The sequence below is a fragment of the Fringilla coelebs genome (assembly GCF_963513975.1).
Source record: "Fringilla coelebs genome assembly, chromosome: 3".
NCBI classification, from domain to species: domain Eukaryota; kingdom Metazoa; phylum Chordata; class Aves; order Passeriformes; family Fringillidae; genus Fringilla; species Fringilla coelebs.
In genome coordinates this window covers 101,730,284-101,746,378 of record NC_140030.1, presented here as the reverse complement: position 1 = coordinate 101,746,378, position 16,095 = coordinate 101,730,284, and the positions used below count along the sequence as shown (strand labels likewise).

Below are 16,095 nucleotides of genomic sequence, written 5' to 3'. Positions count from 1 at the left end.
CATACTTTGGAAAGTGAGAATAGCATAACAGCCAGAGAAGAGAAACCTGAAAATGATTCTGAAGGATACAAGGTGCAAAAGTTTAAAATGACAAATTTTTGTGCCCAAGCTTTAGACAGTATAAGAGTTGGATTAGGTTGCTTAGAGTGGTCTGAGGAAATTGTTTTAGCCCTGTAAGAAATTATTTATATTAGGGAATTTTTGGTTTCAAAGAACAAATATCCAAACCAGGCAAACAAAGGATGGCTGAACTCTCTTTGTGTGGCCAGTTTGGCATCATTTCTACAGTCAGATGCACCAGACTGAGGTTTTTTTGCACAGAAGTAGCTCCCAGGGTTGAAGGGCACCAATAGGTCCTGTGATTATTTGGGAAGCCACGAGGATCTTGGTGCAAAGGCGTACTGGGGAATCCAGCTTCCCACCCCAGTCCTCCTACACTACAGTGTGTTCAGCACTATGCTCAAAGCAGCTGAAAATCCTATTCCACTTGGTAAAAAGTAAGCTCTTACCCTGAATACACTTCTGTTTTCTTTTTCCCCATTCTCTACATAGTAAGTAATGTGCTTCAGTTGTAAGCAAAATTTTCATGTTTGACACACATTTCTCATTTTCTACTTTATTTCAACTTTAGAATTACATCCTGCATCCTGTTTCATCATTGTTATTGGAGGTATACTACACAGCTTTGATCTTCCCATTTGCATGAATCTGGCAGACATCAATAAAAGGCAGCACTGCCAGCTAATAACTGTCTGAGAACAAATATTGCAAGAAAAGAAAGAGCACTTTCCCCCCACATTGCCCCAAACTGATTTTTCATCAGTTTGATTGGGACTGTGATTGACTGTTAAAAAAAGTAATTGCAATTACTCACTACTGAATTAAGTCAGTTAGCTTTGGTTGGTCCAAGAGGTCATAGGATATTTTTCCTTCACAATATGATCTGCCACAATAGTGAATGGCACTCAAAATTCAGTTTCTGGTAATATTAATATATCATTAATTGTAATAAAAAGTTCACTTCCATATAGATGCAAGAAGAAATAAGGTGCTACAGCCCAATCTCAACTGACAACACAGCAAACCTTTCTGGAGCCCTTTGAAGACACTGCTTTGTTGCCCTGAGGCTGCGTGGAAAAATAGGGCATGCTCTAAAGCAAAAAAAATCTCCAAAAGGAGCCATGTTTATTTCAAGTAATAATAAAGCACTTCAGCAGCAGCAAAACCACCAAGACTTTTAAAACAGAAGTTTTAAAGGTGCTAGGGAAGGACAACGGAGCTGGGGAAGAGTCTGGAGCACCAGTCCTGTGGGGAGCAGCTGAGGGAGCTGGGGTGCTTAGCCTGGAGAAAAGGAGGTTTAGGGCAGACCTTATCACTCTCTACATCCCCCTGAAAGGAGGGGGTAGCCAGGTGGGTGTCACTCTCCCAGGCAACCAGCAATGAGGACACAGTCTCAAGCTGCACCAGGAGAGGCTAAGGCTGGAGATTATGAGGAATTCCTCCATAGGAAGGATGACTAGACATTGGAATGGGCTGTCCAGGGAGGTGGTGGAGGCACCATCTCTGGAGATGATTAAGAAAACAATGGACGCAGCGCTTGCTGCCATGGTGCAGTTGACACACATGGTGGTGTTTGGACAAAGGTTGGACTCCACCATCTCTGGGGTCTTTTCCAGCCTAACTGACTCTGTGATGCTGCACAAACCAAAAACTAAACAGCAACAAACTCCTCAAGGTGCCATGACCAACAGGGTTAAAGCTTTCCTCAGGTCTACGCTTGAAGAACCTGGAAAAACCTACTGGAAGAACCAAAGGTTTCTTAGGTAGAGAAGAAAATCTCTTTTCCACATGCAAGCATTTGCTATCAAAGATATCAAACTGATTCTTCCTAGGTATTGAGTGCAGTACCCTTTGAAAAGGGAAGGGGGAAAAGTAACACCAACTTTGTCTTTACTTTTCTTTCCCCTTTTTTTTCCTTCCTTTGCACTTAATTTCACAGACTGAAAGGGGCTAAAAGTTGTTAGTGGGTAATAGCACAGAAAAAGTTTAAGTGCTGATTTTCTGTCTAGAACTATTCAAGTTATCTCTCTAAAATTAAGGATTAGTGGTGCCTGGCCATCAGGGTGAGAGTGCTTAGTTTCTAAGGAATCCATAAATCCAAATTATTTTCCTGGATTACCTGAATTTCTCAAATGCATAGTTTGAGCTGAATCACTTAAACTCCAGATTTAGAATTCTCCCAGACTAAAAATATCCTGTAAATTTTAAGACATATTTTGATGCTTAAAAATAAGTTTAAATGCCCCAAATACACACTAAGATGTTGGTCCTCATTCTTTTTATGTCTTAGCCCAGGCATTTGCAAAACAAAGATTTGAATTTAGTGAAGTTTTTCAAGAAGGGGAAGAACACCAAACAAACATTCCCCATCATCACAAAAATAATATCAAACTAACAAAAAAAAAATTCCTTCTATCAAGTCCCTGGTCTCTGAGACAGGCTACAGAAGCTACTGGTAAGAAAGAAAGAAAATGAACAAGACTAGTACAAGAAATAACCTTCAGAATTCGAGCCCCAAGGTCAAATGTGACAGATGCTACTGATTCCTTCATATATTTTCCTTGACATCTATCAATGCAATCAATCTTAAGTGAAGTTGTAGATGCCAGAAAGGGAATAGCCTATTATGATTTGCAGCAGCCTTCAGTACCAGGTGAACTTTCTCTGTTGGAAGTGCTCTGTGCACCAGTATTCAAACACATACTTCACACACTGGCTGTGTGAAGTAGGAGTGTTTTATGACTTCCTTTCTCATGCATGCATGTTCACATTTCATGTTTTATTTAAGAAACACCTTCAACTTCACATATTTACACAAAAGTCTTCAGGTCAATCTCAAGCTTGGTGAGGAGGGAGGTCAACAATAAAAGACCACATTGAAATTAGGTGTCATTTGCTATGTTCTTAAAAAAAGTTTGGCTTGATATATAGTATATAATACTGCAGTTCACCACCGATAGTGCAAGTAGAGGTGTAAAGTAATAATGATAATTAAAATGAACCATGATAATTTTGTCCTTGCCCAATTCTAATTTCTCCAAAATACACAGATCAAAAGAAATTAAAATCAATCCTTTGTTACAAACTCTTGCCTTGCTGACAAGATTTCCTTGATTTCCTTTGTGTTCTCTCCACTCTACTAAGCACACTAAAATCTTACTTGCTTTATAATTATAAATGTAACACATGGGAAAAAAAAAAGATGAGAGATGAAATTAAATCAGTGGCCACAGTGACAGTCTGACAAGCACCCAGAAGTCAACATTCAAATTGTGGCAGCAATTCTGCTTTGCTAAATTACCAAAACGTAGCATGAACATACTTGATGTCTCCTCACCTACAGAAATAGAAAATGGGAGCCCCATTAAATAGCAAGAAAGGATTGAATACAGCACCATGGGAACAGAAAAACAGCAAACGATAGTAGCCACATCTGGTGTCATTTGAGATAAATCAGAGTGCTGTGCTGCATGGCAGGAATTCTAACAACTCTTTTGCCATTACAAAGGATCAATAGCAGTGCACTGCTTCTCTCCCTGTATCATCTGCGGGCGCTTGTAAAACCCAACAGCACTGCAAGAGATGTCAGAACAGACTAACCACATCAGAAACATCCACAGACTCAGAGCAGCTACTAACACTGCCATGCAACAAAACTAACTCTGATAGAACACAGGGATGTACTGTTCCCCACAGAGGAGTCCTACTGATTGTTCAGGAGTTAAGTTAGGAAGGCCTGACCAAAGGTGTTCCAAAACCCACAGGTTAAACTGGAGTGAGACCTTACTCCTCTTTAAAATTAATGATAATTTTAAAAAGTATACGATTCTGCTGAATTGATAAGCAAGGACATAGTTACCTTGTGAGTAGGAAGCTCTCTTGTAAATATTATATATCAAAGTTATGGCTGCATTTGGCAGAGTTTCTGTGCACCACAAAACAAGTATCCCTTTGCCCCTCTGGTGCTCATCTCCCAGAAACCATTCCCAGCCATCATTTCTGCTATTCTGCTCCTGGTCTGTGCTCCATTGCCCCACCCCACTGCAGCGTGATGCATCTTAGCTTAGCCACCTTCCTTCCTGCATGCAATACATCAGCTGCAGGGAAATATGTCAGCTAAGAAAATAAAACAAACAGGCGTCTTCCAAACAACCATTCCTGCAACCCCTCTGGCTCATTATGGAACTCGTACAACTCTAGTCCACAGGCTGTTTTTTTAATAAAAAATGAGACCAGAGGAGCGAGCAGAACATCCATAGTTCTGCTCTGAGTCCTTGTGCATAATCCCACCCAGTAATTCACACACAAAGACAACATGGGTGAGCTCTGGTAACAAATAGTCTGGTAACAAATAGATATTTGGGGGCCATGCTGTTTTTACCTAACACCATTTCATAGCTTTGCATATATTCTACTTAAAATCAGCCTCAAGTGCTGTCATCCAAAACCTTGGCTTGCCTGGTTTCACCCTGAATGAAAGAGTAATACCTGACAGCATCTGCTTTTTTCTCTTGTAAATGTAGGTGAACTGTGAAGACCTTGTAAGATCTTAAAAGATGTAATTTGGGTTATACAATTTAAAAAGGGGAAAAAAATGAAAGATATTAGTGCTGTGCATAGTTCAAGATCTGAGAAAATCCACCCTGGAATTAACTTATTGCTTTATCACCCTTCGTATGCATTTTTTTATTCAATAAAACACATTTTCCTGCTATGAGCTTGATCTCAAGCAACGGCATGGACTCACTTCTGCACATACAAAGTCACACACTTTACACCTCTGGTTTGCAAAGCAATATATAAAGCACAAATAATCAAAGAAGTGTCAGCTGTGAAACTTTAAAGTGTTTTTATTTCTAGCACAGACTCATCATTGGGGAATTCAATTACTTTGTGCCTAGAGCTAAAATCCTTAAAAAAATTTAGAAATTATTTGGTTATAGCATGGTCAAAGAACTCATTATAAAAGAACACAATTGTTTGCAATTTCCAAGACAAAATAAAATATTGAACAGAACAGATTTCCACTGTAGGATTGCTAGTTCATTTAAGAACACCATTGAATTATTTTTGACTTTTGACCAGCTATACTGGATTCCTATTTAAAGGAAAAAAGATGCTTTAAAAAGTGAGATTTACATGTTTTGTTATCAGAGCTGGAATAGCTAATATTATCCCTCCAAACAAAGGAGGGGGGACTCAAATTCCGCAATGAAGATTCAGGGCAAATGGTGAAAAATTGCTACCTTCTCATCTGTGGCTGTGAGAAGCTATTTAACCATCGCCATGTGACATTTATGCGGGCACAGTAGCAGAGTTTTTCTGCACTGCTGAGCTGAGAGGAGAGTTAGTGCCCCTTGCAGTGAAGGGACAGGACCAAAGGAGGAGGGGAAAATGAACCAGCTGGTGGCTCCAACTGGAGTTTTCCAGCACTTGGAGTAGCAAGGAGTCAAACACACAAACTTATGAAAGCCACAGGCAGATCCTTAGCCCTCCACACCCCACAGAGATGCTGTTGGGGAGCAAGCTGCACTTCTGGCAAGCATATGGGACAGTCAGGCTATAACCAAAGCCACCTTCTGCAAAAGCACAAACCCTCTTTACTGTGGTGAGGATCTCCATCTGCAACACACAGCTGAGTCATCCATGTTATCCCCAGCAGATGGCAAAGGCAGGAATTTGTTACTGTACTTAAAGCAATCGTTCCCTTCCCTTCAAGGCTCCTTACATTTGGCACTTGCCTGTGCTCCCAGGGAGTTCTGCCCACCCACAGATCCGAGCCACAGCTCCTCCATGCTGAGCATTTTACACACAGCAATATTCCCTGGGAGTGCCAAGGAGCAGAGGCAGTGCCAACGCAGGAGGCACTTTGCACAAAGCATGTTTATTAGCTGTGACACAGAACACAGCATTTGCAAAGTGCTAAGGAGGAAGACAGCTGCTGTGGCTCCTCTAATTACCTCTCCCCAGACATCAACAGCAATTTACAATTTGGATGATGTTGCTGGAACTAAGTATGATCTAGATCCACACACAAGCTCTCCTCCTCACTTTTATGGGCCATGTGTTATATGAGAATTACAACTATTCAAACTGTTTCTATGAGTTAGGTTATCTCCTGCAAGGCTTTTTATTGCACATTCTCCTTTTGCTACTGGAAGAGACAGAATTTGCTGTAGACAGTAATCAGATAATCACAACTTGTTACGAGGACAAGCCAGCAGGATTTGCCATTAGGAACTCTCTAATCTATCACATCAAAACAAAGAACATTTGAGATGTTTGGTAAAAATTATGCTTCTTAACACATTTCACAACAAAGGTAAGAAATAAAAATTTTAAATAGTCAGTGTATAGAGCGGGTAGAACATTAGCCTCACATATATCCAAATTAAATTCTGAGTTACTCTACTCCTACAGCATCTTGAAATATTTACTGTGTTCATCTCCTGCTGTTTTGCTGCTAACAAAAATTTAAAAGAATACACAGGAAGTCTGACAAATTAAAACATCATCAAGATTAATTGCACAAAGAGGATAAAACATTTCAAACAGTTGCACCCTTGAAAGATCAAAAGCTTTCCTCCCCTGCCAGTAGTTCTGAACAGCTTTATAGGCAAAAAACCAGAAGTGAAGACAAAACTGAAAATGTATGCAGGCACATGAAACTGCAAGACTCAGTAGATATCCTAAGCCCAATATTATATGTGGGTTAAGAAGTAGAAAAAAGCAATCACACAGAGAGAATTAAGCAGAAAAGCTTTAACCTGAGGATGAGTATCCATGCTCTACCTGTACTTGCAAGCACTGAGATTAAATATGGTGTTGATTTAAAGACTCAATTTCCTGGATCTGGACATGTGCTAATGCTTTGTATAATAAAATAAGCACCAACCTCCCCCTCCTGCAGTATTTTAGAGCCATGCAAAACAAGCACCTCCTCAGGGGCATGTCCTGCTCCCCTCAGATGTGCAGCATGCATTTTGTGGCTATATTGCCACACAGTCGAGCGACTTTTCTCAATTCAAGCTGCGAGTCAAACGAGGGGATGGGACTCACCCGTGTTTCTCTGGGCTCTCCTCTGACAGGATTTCACTGCTGCTCTCATCAATGGCATGGACACGAGCAATATATTCTCCACTCTGCTGGTAAAGCTTGTACACGGCCACTTGAACTACACATTGATCACTGTTGCTCCTCAGCCAAGGGCTCAGGACGGTGGGGCTCGGCCTCTCTGATGCATTGAGAAACAGAAAAGAACCTGGAACAGAGAATGCAACAGGAAAGCTTTAACAATTAGAAAAACCCCAAGGCTTCCTTGATTACAGATGAATACTTTCAAGTTTTATGTCTCAGCCCATTCTGCAGCCCTTCCATACCTCATTTGCCAACTAGTTTGGAAAGCTTGCCCATTTTCTATTAAACCTATTAAGATTAAAGCAACACTTCAACTCCCCTCTGAATGGTCCAAAATAAAAGTTATATTTAGATTTAACTCCCAGAAGAAAAAAGCTCACACAGGTGATTAAGGAGTTTTAGCTTTAGATTCTTGTCTGTAACCTCTCAGGTCTGGTTCAGACCCAAGTATATTAGCATTGGTTCTGTTGGACTCTGATTTGACAGCTCTGGTATATACATATTTATTTATAATATTTTATGCTGTATCTAGTCCTCTCACCCAAATAAAGAACACAAATCCAATGGCTTTTCTTATGCTCTTCTATAAACAGAAGACTGCAGCAGTTTTAAGTCTAATATTAGAGACAGGATAAAGGTCTGACACGGTTTCATTTCTTCAGCAATTCATTCTAATGTATTAATTTTATATGCAGCTAATCCACATTAAACATTTCATTATTATCCACTACATTGACTCCCTCGGCCTAATTCTATTTCAATACAATCTGAGGCTTATCCAGTGGGACAGAGGTAATGTATTTTCATCCCATTGCTGCTCATTTCAGGTGAGTCAAATGACTCCCTTTCGGCAGCTGACTAATTTATCAATTTGTCCACAGAACAAGCACACTGGGCCCTGCAGCTGGCAAATGAAAGGGACTAACCCTCAGAGCAAGAAACAGCATGATATTCCACAAATTCTAGCAAGACTGGTCAGGTAATGAAATCTCATTGTCTTGATTACCTGGAGCATCCATTAATGCAGCCTGTCTGTTAATACTGAAAACATGCAGGTCTGATGAAGAGTAATTTCATTGAGAGAGAAATTAAGGCTCAACAGGGCTGTAATTGAAGCTTATTTTTCAATGTGCATGAATTTTAGCCAGAGCAGAAGCTTGTGTTTGAAAATGCCAAGGTTGTAGCTTCAGAGAAATGATCTCCTACATCACTGAGCGTGGCTCATATGATGTCCAGGGTGTCTAAAGAATACTATTGAGGAGCTACAAATTCTCCTTTTCTCCTTCTCACCTCAGTGGGTAAGCTCTGGAGCAGGAGGTGCAGAGCAGCCACTCCTGCAGCAGTTCACCTCCTTCCCTGAGGTACCTGGTGAATTGTCCTTATTTGATTGTCCTCAATTCTCTCCACTGAACTGAGAGTCAAGAGCTCTGATTTTAGCAGCTCACTGTCAGGTGCTGGCTTAGAACATGGGAACTGCACTTCTGTTCACAGAAGTCCCCTCTAAAAAAGTCTGATTTGGCAAATCATCTCAGGTCACACAAAGGGCAATAAAAGAAGGGCTACAAATGAAAACTGGATTCCTATCAAACCCTGTTTCCCTCACATACATTTATCATAAGCAGCATTTTTGATATATTTGTCAAAAACAGTGTTCTTGACATTTACACCACATTAATGACATCTAAAACTAGAAAACATCTGTAATGAAAGAAACATGAAGAAATACATTAAGTACAGCCTGCTCAGATGTCAAGATTTTCAGAGGAGAGTGAAATGAAGTCACAGTTTTTTTCCTTAATAACAAGATTCATATGTCTAAATAATAGTCTTTAATACAGTTGCTAATGGAATTGTTTGATGGATTTAAACAAAGTTTTTGTCAGTTATTTTTGTTGGTCAGTAAAAGAGAAAAAGCCCCAACAATACAAAATCCAGCTACACAGATCATCCTTCCCTATCTCTCCCTTTTGTTGCAAACAAAAGAGAATTAGAGCAGTAAATCTTGTGGCTTTAATTTTACCATCCCCATAAGAACGATGAAATCTCTGACATGAAAGGGAGCAAAGAGATTTCTGCTGGTGGCAGAAAGACACTAAGTGTTGCAATAATTGCTGATGGTAACTTGCCAGGTGCAAGAGCCATTTGCACATCTTACTGCCTTGCAACAGGGAGTCAGATTTTAAAAATAACAAACAAAGGCAGCTCTCATTCCTTCTTTTTTTGCAGTAGTTCTAAATCAAGGGAGCTGCCAAGGATAGTTCCTCTTATGCTCTGACTTGAGGTCAGGTTTGAAACGTCAATGAAGTCCAGTAGTAGGCCAGGGTGGCTGCTACAGCAAATTTGTGAGCCACAAATCTCCTTTGTTCTGACTCCTTTATTTTACTCTCTGTCTGCAGGGCTCACACTGTGCAGTTGCAGCTTATTACTCATCACATGGCCAGTTGTACCTGCTGGTTTATGTTGCTACAAGGATTTGGCCATGGTGGGGTTGCCCCAGCACCCTCTGCCAGGAGGAACAGCCCCCAGGAGCTGCTGTGAGGTGGTGCCCAGGAAATCATTGCAGAGAGCACAGCTCCACAAGGCATTACACTGTGCTGGCCCCACCACCAGCACAGTTTTGTCAGAAATGTCCTCCCATGAATACATTGGGGGAGATCACCCACCTGGGCAAATACTAGAGCTATAAGGAATTGTATTTTTTTATAATCTATACATGCTTGTTTTATTTTAAAAAAGGAGAGAATAAACACAACTTTGTTCTTGCTTTTGAAAGCTCAGCTATCTCATGGGTGACTTCCTTGTCTGCAGCAGCATTCTCCTTCTGCTCTCGCTGCTCTTTTAGTTTGTAAGTGCCAAGCAAGGAGCTATCAGAGCATCACTTAGCTCTGGTGTTATGGGAACAATTTCCCAAGATGAAATGGGGGTACTTACTTTAATACCACAGACATTTTTTTATACAGCAGAACTTGAAGATTCTGGGATTAAGCCATGCCACTCACAAAGGAATCATTAATGAATCTGAAGTGAGAAATTATACATTTTGAACACAAATCCCTATGCTTCTCCCTTCCCACAAAAGCACAATCTCTCAGGCACTGCCTGACATGCTCCTCCACAGGATCAATATGACCACCACTTCCAAGATCAGCCTAGAGACTGCTCCCCAGAGGTAAGGGATCACCTGGAGATCGATTCTACATCCCTCCAAGGGACACAAGAACATTCTATTTCACAGCAAGAGACTTTCTCAGCAAAACCAGAAGCTCCCTGTTCACCTGTATTTCCCCACAGTGGGAATCCATGTGGCATGCTTTGAGATCATTCTGTAGACTGTATGACTCTAAGGTTCCAGCTAGAATTTCCTTGTCATTATTTTCTCCTACTGGCTTGCAGCTCTAATAAGACTCTTGGGATCCCCCTGGGTGAATAGCTAGAAAAAGCACTGCAGCTTCCACCAAACTTCTGCTGCTGCTTAGATACCAGGGGACAAAAGCTGAGATGAAAGGTGCCATCATGGTTCAGGCTGCCAGCGTGACATTCAGCAGCTCAGGACTCTGGTGGGTCTGTTATTTATCACAAAGATCTTCACCAATGAGTCACTGCAGGACTCTTTTGCTACAGGTTTTAAATTGGACCCTAGCTGCACAATGTGAGGCTGATATTGAAGAAATGCAGTTAAAGTAATGAAATTGTAACTAGATATACACCCACAGATGCAGGCACTTAGCACTTCTGGGGTCCTGAGCTCATTCATCATCACACAGAACCCAAGGCTTGCAGAGGGAACAGCAGTCAGTATTTTGCCCCCAATATGCCCACATTTGTGTTATATGACAAAAAAAACTACTGGCTGATACTGCTCTGTGGTGTTCCAGAAAGTGCTGGTCTAAATGCTAATACTTTATTTTTCATATTCCCTCTAAAGACTCACATACTGTGTGACAAACCTAGCAATAATATTCAGCGTGTAAATAATTTTCCCTGCCTTTTAAATAGCTGCAGTCATAAGGCAGTGGTGTTACTCATCCTCATATGTTGTGTCTGATAACATCTCTGGCAACTTGCTGTCACTTCAGACAAACACACATGAAAAGATATTTATGCTTTAAGCACAGTAGATTATTGCAGTTGACATAAAAGGAATATTACAAGACAAATTAATATATCCTGCATGAAAAATTGCTGTTGATCCTTTGGAAACTTGTTTACAACATTTTAACATTCATGTCACAGAAAGGGAAGGATGGTTTATCAGCTTAGTAGCAAGATGTTTTTGAGGTGATGAAGACAGCTTCAAGTTGTGCTGTTCAGGACTAATGAGGTAACAGATTATTTATAAACAAGAAAACTGATGTTAAAGTATTATGCAGGCAAAGACACACTACGAACAAAGCACCTGTCCAAAAAAGTTTTCAAGTGAAGAAATACAAACTGGTAAGCCTACTACTTAAACCCACATCAGCAACAAAGCCCATTCCCACAATCTCTGGCCCAACATCCTTATCTGATGTGGATGCACAAACCACCTGAAACTCAAGCCAGGGAATGCTGAAGCAACCCTGAGATGCTCTCAACACAGAGCCATTCCTCTGGCCCTAGGAACTGGGTAAACTTGGAATCCTATTGCAAGCCCCTTTGAAAAGCTGGTCCTCTGGCAGCTACCCAACAGCCTTGTGTGCACCCTGCTAACTGCTCATATCCTAAATCCTTCCTGGTCAGTCCTGGGGGAAAAGCACAGGCAGAGCCAGGTCAGGCTCTTCTGCTCAACAGCCTCGTGATGCTCATCGAGGTCAGTGCAACCCCACTGCTTCCTTGGACCTTTCTGAGCCAGCAGCCCAGGAAAGGTGGGTGCAGCCCAAAAAGATAGCAGCCTGAGAAGTCACAGTGGGAAATAGGGCTCCTCAGCAAAGTTTTCACCTCAGAAAATAGCAAACAGCTCTTCTGGGACAAACACATTGAGGCAATTCCTCAGGTTGCGGCTGAGGTCTGGGATTTCCAGCATGTGGTGGGGCTGGCCTAATGAAGAGCAGCTCTGTGGAGAAGGACCAGGGAGCCTCAGTGGGTGACAAGTTGACTCTGAGCCAGCAGGGTGTCCTTCCAGCCAGGAGGGCCAATGGGATCCTGGAACACATTGGGAGGAGTGTGGCCAGCAGGGCAGTGGAGCTGATCCTGCCCCTCTACTGGCCCTAGTGAGGGCACATCTGCAGTTCTGTGTCCAGTTCTGGGCTCCTTAGCACAAGACAGACATGGAGCTGCTGGAGAGGAGCAACAGAGGCCACAAAGATGGTGAGGGTTTCTCTCTCTTGTGAGAAGAGACTGCAGGATCTGAGCCTGTTTAGTGCGGAGAAGAGAATACTGAGAGGGCATCTCATCAATGCATGTAAATATTCCAGGTGCCAAGGGGATGGTGCCAGGCTCTTTTCAGCGGTGCCCAGTGACAGGACGAGGAGCAGTGTCTGTAAACTGAAACACAACAAGCTCCACCTCAGCATGAGGAGGAATTTCTTTGCACTGGGGGTGGCAGAGCAGTGGCACGGCTGCCCAGGGAGGCTGTGGAGTCTCCCTCCCTGGGGACATTCAGCCCCACCTGGACATGCTCCAGTGTCACCTGCTCCAGGTGACCCTGCACTGGCAGAGGGGGTGGAATGGATGCTCTCTCCTGAGGTCTCTTCCAACCCTAACAAATCTGTGATTCTGTGAAAAGCAAGACTAAAAATACAGCTAGGCTGACTTAATCTGATCATACTTATAAAACAGCAATTTAACAATCCTGCAAAACTGATAGATTGTTATTCTGAACATAAACTCCATCTTCCTACTAAAAGGATTTTATTACCTTTCACGTACAAGTTCAATACTCTACCAGATTAAATTAGAGCTGTAAAAACTATTAACAGTCAACGTCTGTTGGGGACTGTACAGTAGAAAAAAAATTATTTAAATCAAGTTTTATAGTCTTTAGAGATGCTGACTGGAGAGAACATTTCCACTAGTATCACAAAACATCCCACAGAGCTGGTCTTTGCATTCTTCATTTCACACTTGACTTTCAAATTAACTATTCAAGCAAAACTCTCGTAGCAGGAGCTCAATAGTTGGCAAAAGCCATGAAAGAACTGGGCACTACCTGAGCGACAACATTAAAGAAAAGATTCTGTTATACTTTTTTTGGGCTTATATACACAGATTTTCTAAATGCCTCATCAAGGCTCCAAAATGTGCTGAATGTGAAGAATGTGAATGGTCTCCAGCGCTGAGTGCAATGTGACTGCATAAGCACCAGAAGATTTGCAACCTGCTATACTTGCCTTGGACTTAAAATTCATGGAGGTAACGGCCTTTGAATTATTACAAAACTTGGAGCTGAACAATTCTTAACCATCTAATTATGGTAATTGGATGATATCTTACCTCTTTGGGAGTCGATCAGAGTTCCTGCCATTAGCTGAAATAGAACAGGGATTTCACTCCTAAAACCAAGCAGGAGTGTGAGCACATTTCCCTGGATGATGCAAGAGCAATTCAGAAGCTCTAATGAATTCATACTAACTCTGGTGGGCATGTCATACATTTTACAAATGGACAAGTTAGGGCAGACATTAAACAACTGCAAACAGCATGCAGCCAAGATTGTTATCAGAGCTGAGATCTGCAAGTCAAAACTCTTTAAAAATTATCTTCTATTTCAAGTATTTTTCATTTCCTAAGTATAAAGGGGAAGGCCAATAATCCATCAAAGCAAAATGAAGTAAAATTTTGTCCTGTTACTAAGGCATCAAACAAATTTGATTTGCCCCATATGATTTCTTCTAAATTCAATGTCTTCACACATATATAATCTTATCCCTCAAACAACTAGTGTTCACTGCCACCCTTGGGAACTGCAGCAGTGTCATAGAAATATGACTTGAAGCTAGGAAAGACAAGAGGCCTTCATTTTCTCACACTCCAGTCCCAGAAATTTTCTTTATTATTTTAACTATTCTCTTGGAGGCAACCTTGAAGCCTTACACACAGAGGGAGGAGTCTCCTATCAGTGACCTTCACACAATTCTTTCACAGATTTCCCCTGTCACTTCCCTATGCTCAGGTGCAGTGCGTGAGCCGCAGTCCAAATGAACACCCTTTAAAGATTCATTGCTATTTATCAGTTTAAACTCCAATAATCCCTAGCATAGTAATATGGAAAAACTGGAGCTGATCACAGTACTCTTTAGACAGACAACAATAAAAGATGTTTTTCTCACAAAGCAGTTTAGATCCAGTTTTTCAAAAGGAAAGTCAGATGGAAGAAGAAAACAATTAAAAGCTCCAGGTATTGCCTTCTGTAACAGGAGCTAGAGCCAGATGCTGTTACAGCCCAATTCCTAAATGACTCAGCAACGTTCGCTCCCAGCTAAAAAGCACTGAACTGAAAAAAAGTAGTTAGTTAATTAAAAACTTAAAATTCAATGCTGAAATTAAAATCTTTCCTTGAGAATGACAGAAGAGTCTTTAAATAATTCTGCCTTGCACAGCTGATTAAGCAACATGCATCTTCCCTTTTGCTGCTGACAGAGGCGAACAGCAAGTTGCTTTTGAGATGCCTGTTCTGAACAAGAGGACGGGAGAATTTTCTGTCACTGTGAGCAAGACAGACCTAAAGGGAAAGCTAAGAGGAAGCTGGTCCTGTCAGTAAAAAGAGGGAGGCAGAATGTCTGTTCAGCAGCTCAGCCTGTGCAGTAGTTAAGGGGAGGGTGTGAAAGGAAGCCTAGTGCTGTGCCTCCAGTTGCTGTTTTGCCCTCGAGTGTGCTTATTCGATTACACTCAGGAGGCTGGAAGCTTAAAAAATTAGGAAGTTCAGCAATACTGTGACGCACAAGTACCTGAATAGAAATGTGCCTGGAACAAAATTGCAGTTCAGTGATGTCAGAGACCACGTTAAACAAGTAGTTAGTACTGCAGGTTAGTCCTCTGAAGAGCTAGAAAGCCACAGGAGAAGGCACCTAATTAAATCTCTGTGGTGTAGCACTCCTCCTTCTGCATTCTCTGTCAGGATTAAACTCATCACACAGACTCTGCCATTAGGTCAGCTTTAAGTGCACAAGAGTCATAACTCAGACCATTGGAGATCTAAGACATTGGTCCACAGATAACAAATAAGATAAATCATGACAAGATGATGCATTTTAAGGTCTCATACATTTCAATTTGTTGTTGTCATCATCTTCTCCACATACATGCATGTACATCCATGCACACAGTGCCAGGAGTCTATTAGCTGGCCAGCTGTCACTGTAACTAGTGGGAAATGTGATGATGCTATCCAGAGCTTGTTAAATGCCTCATAGCATAAAGCATCTGTCACCAAATCCCTGCTCATCCTAAGGTTCAGCTATCCTTCCTCCATCTCTAGTCCACACCACTTCGATCCACCTGCCTGTCAGTAACTCAGGTATCACTCTGCAGGCCAGTTTTTTTTGGCAGACCGCTTTTCACTCATCTTTTAGCCCTAGAGGTTCCTCATACTTTCTGTGCTTTCCTAAGTCATCATTGCAAGGATGAAAAGGGAGGTAAGTGCCTTGGCACAGCAGTTAGAGGATGGAAAGAAATGCAGATGGCAGAAACCTTTTGAGGACCCTCTGCTCTACTCTGAAAGCTGTCCTGGCTGCTGGTTTTCCTTCTGCTCACTCAAAAGCCCCACCTGACATTCACATGCAAGGAAAAAAGCAAGCTTCACCCACATACCATTTCTCAATGAGCAGACAAGTGAGGGGGACAATGACCTTTCCCCTAGGTCTGATACTGAGTTAAGATTTTCTCTGAATGTTGATAGACATGCTGAAAAATGCTGAGGCAATCAATGACAGAAGAGGTTTCCACCAGCTTACACAGTTTCTGTTCCCTGGGCCTTCAATA

The 16,095-nt window shown here is 41.6% G+C and overlaps 1 protein-coding gene across 1 annotated transcript in view; it reads right to left on the bottom strand.

Moving 5' to 3' along the window:
* The window catches only part of ALK (ALK receptor tyrosine kinase), a gene marked incomplete at both ends in the record, with an annotated part of 301,668 nt that overhangs the window by 153,288 nt on the left and 132,285 nt on the right, over positions 1–16,095 (bottom strand). Inside the window, one exon of the mRNA XM_084202540.1 lies at positions 7,120–7,321. Coding sequence (XP_084058666.1) covers positions 7,120–7,321 — 202 coding nt within the window. The remainder of the gene's footprint in view (positions 1–7,119; positions 7,322–16,095) is intronic.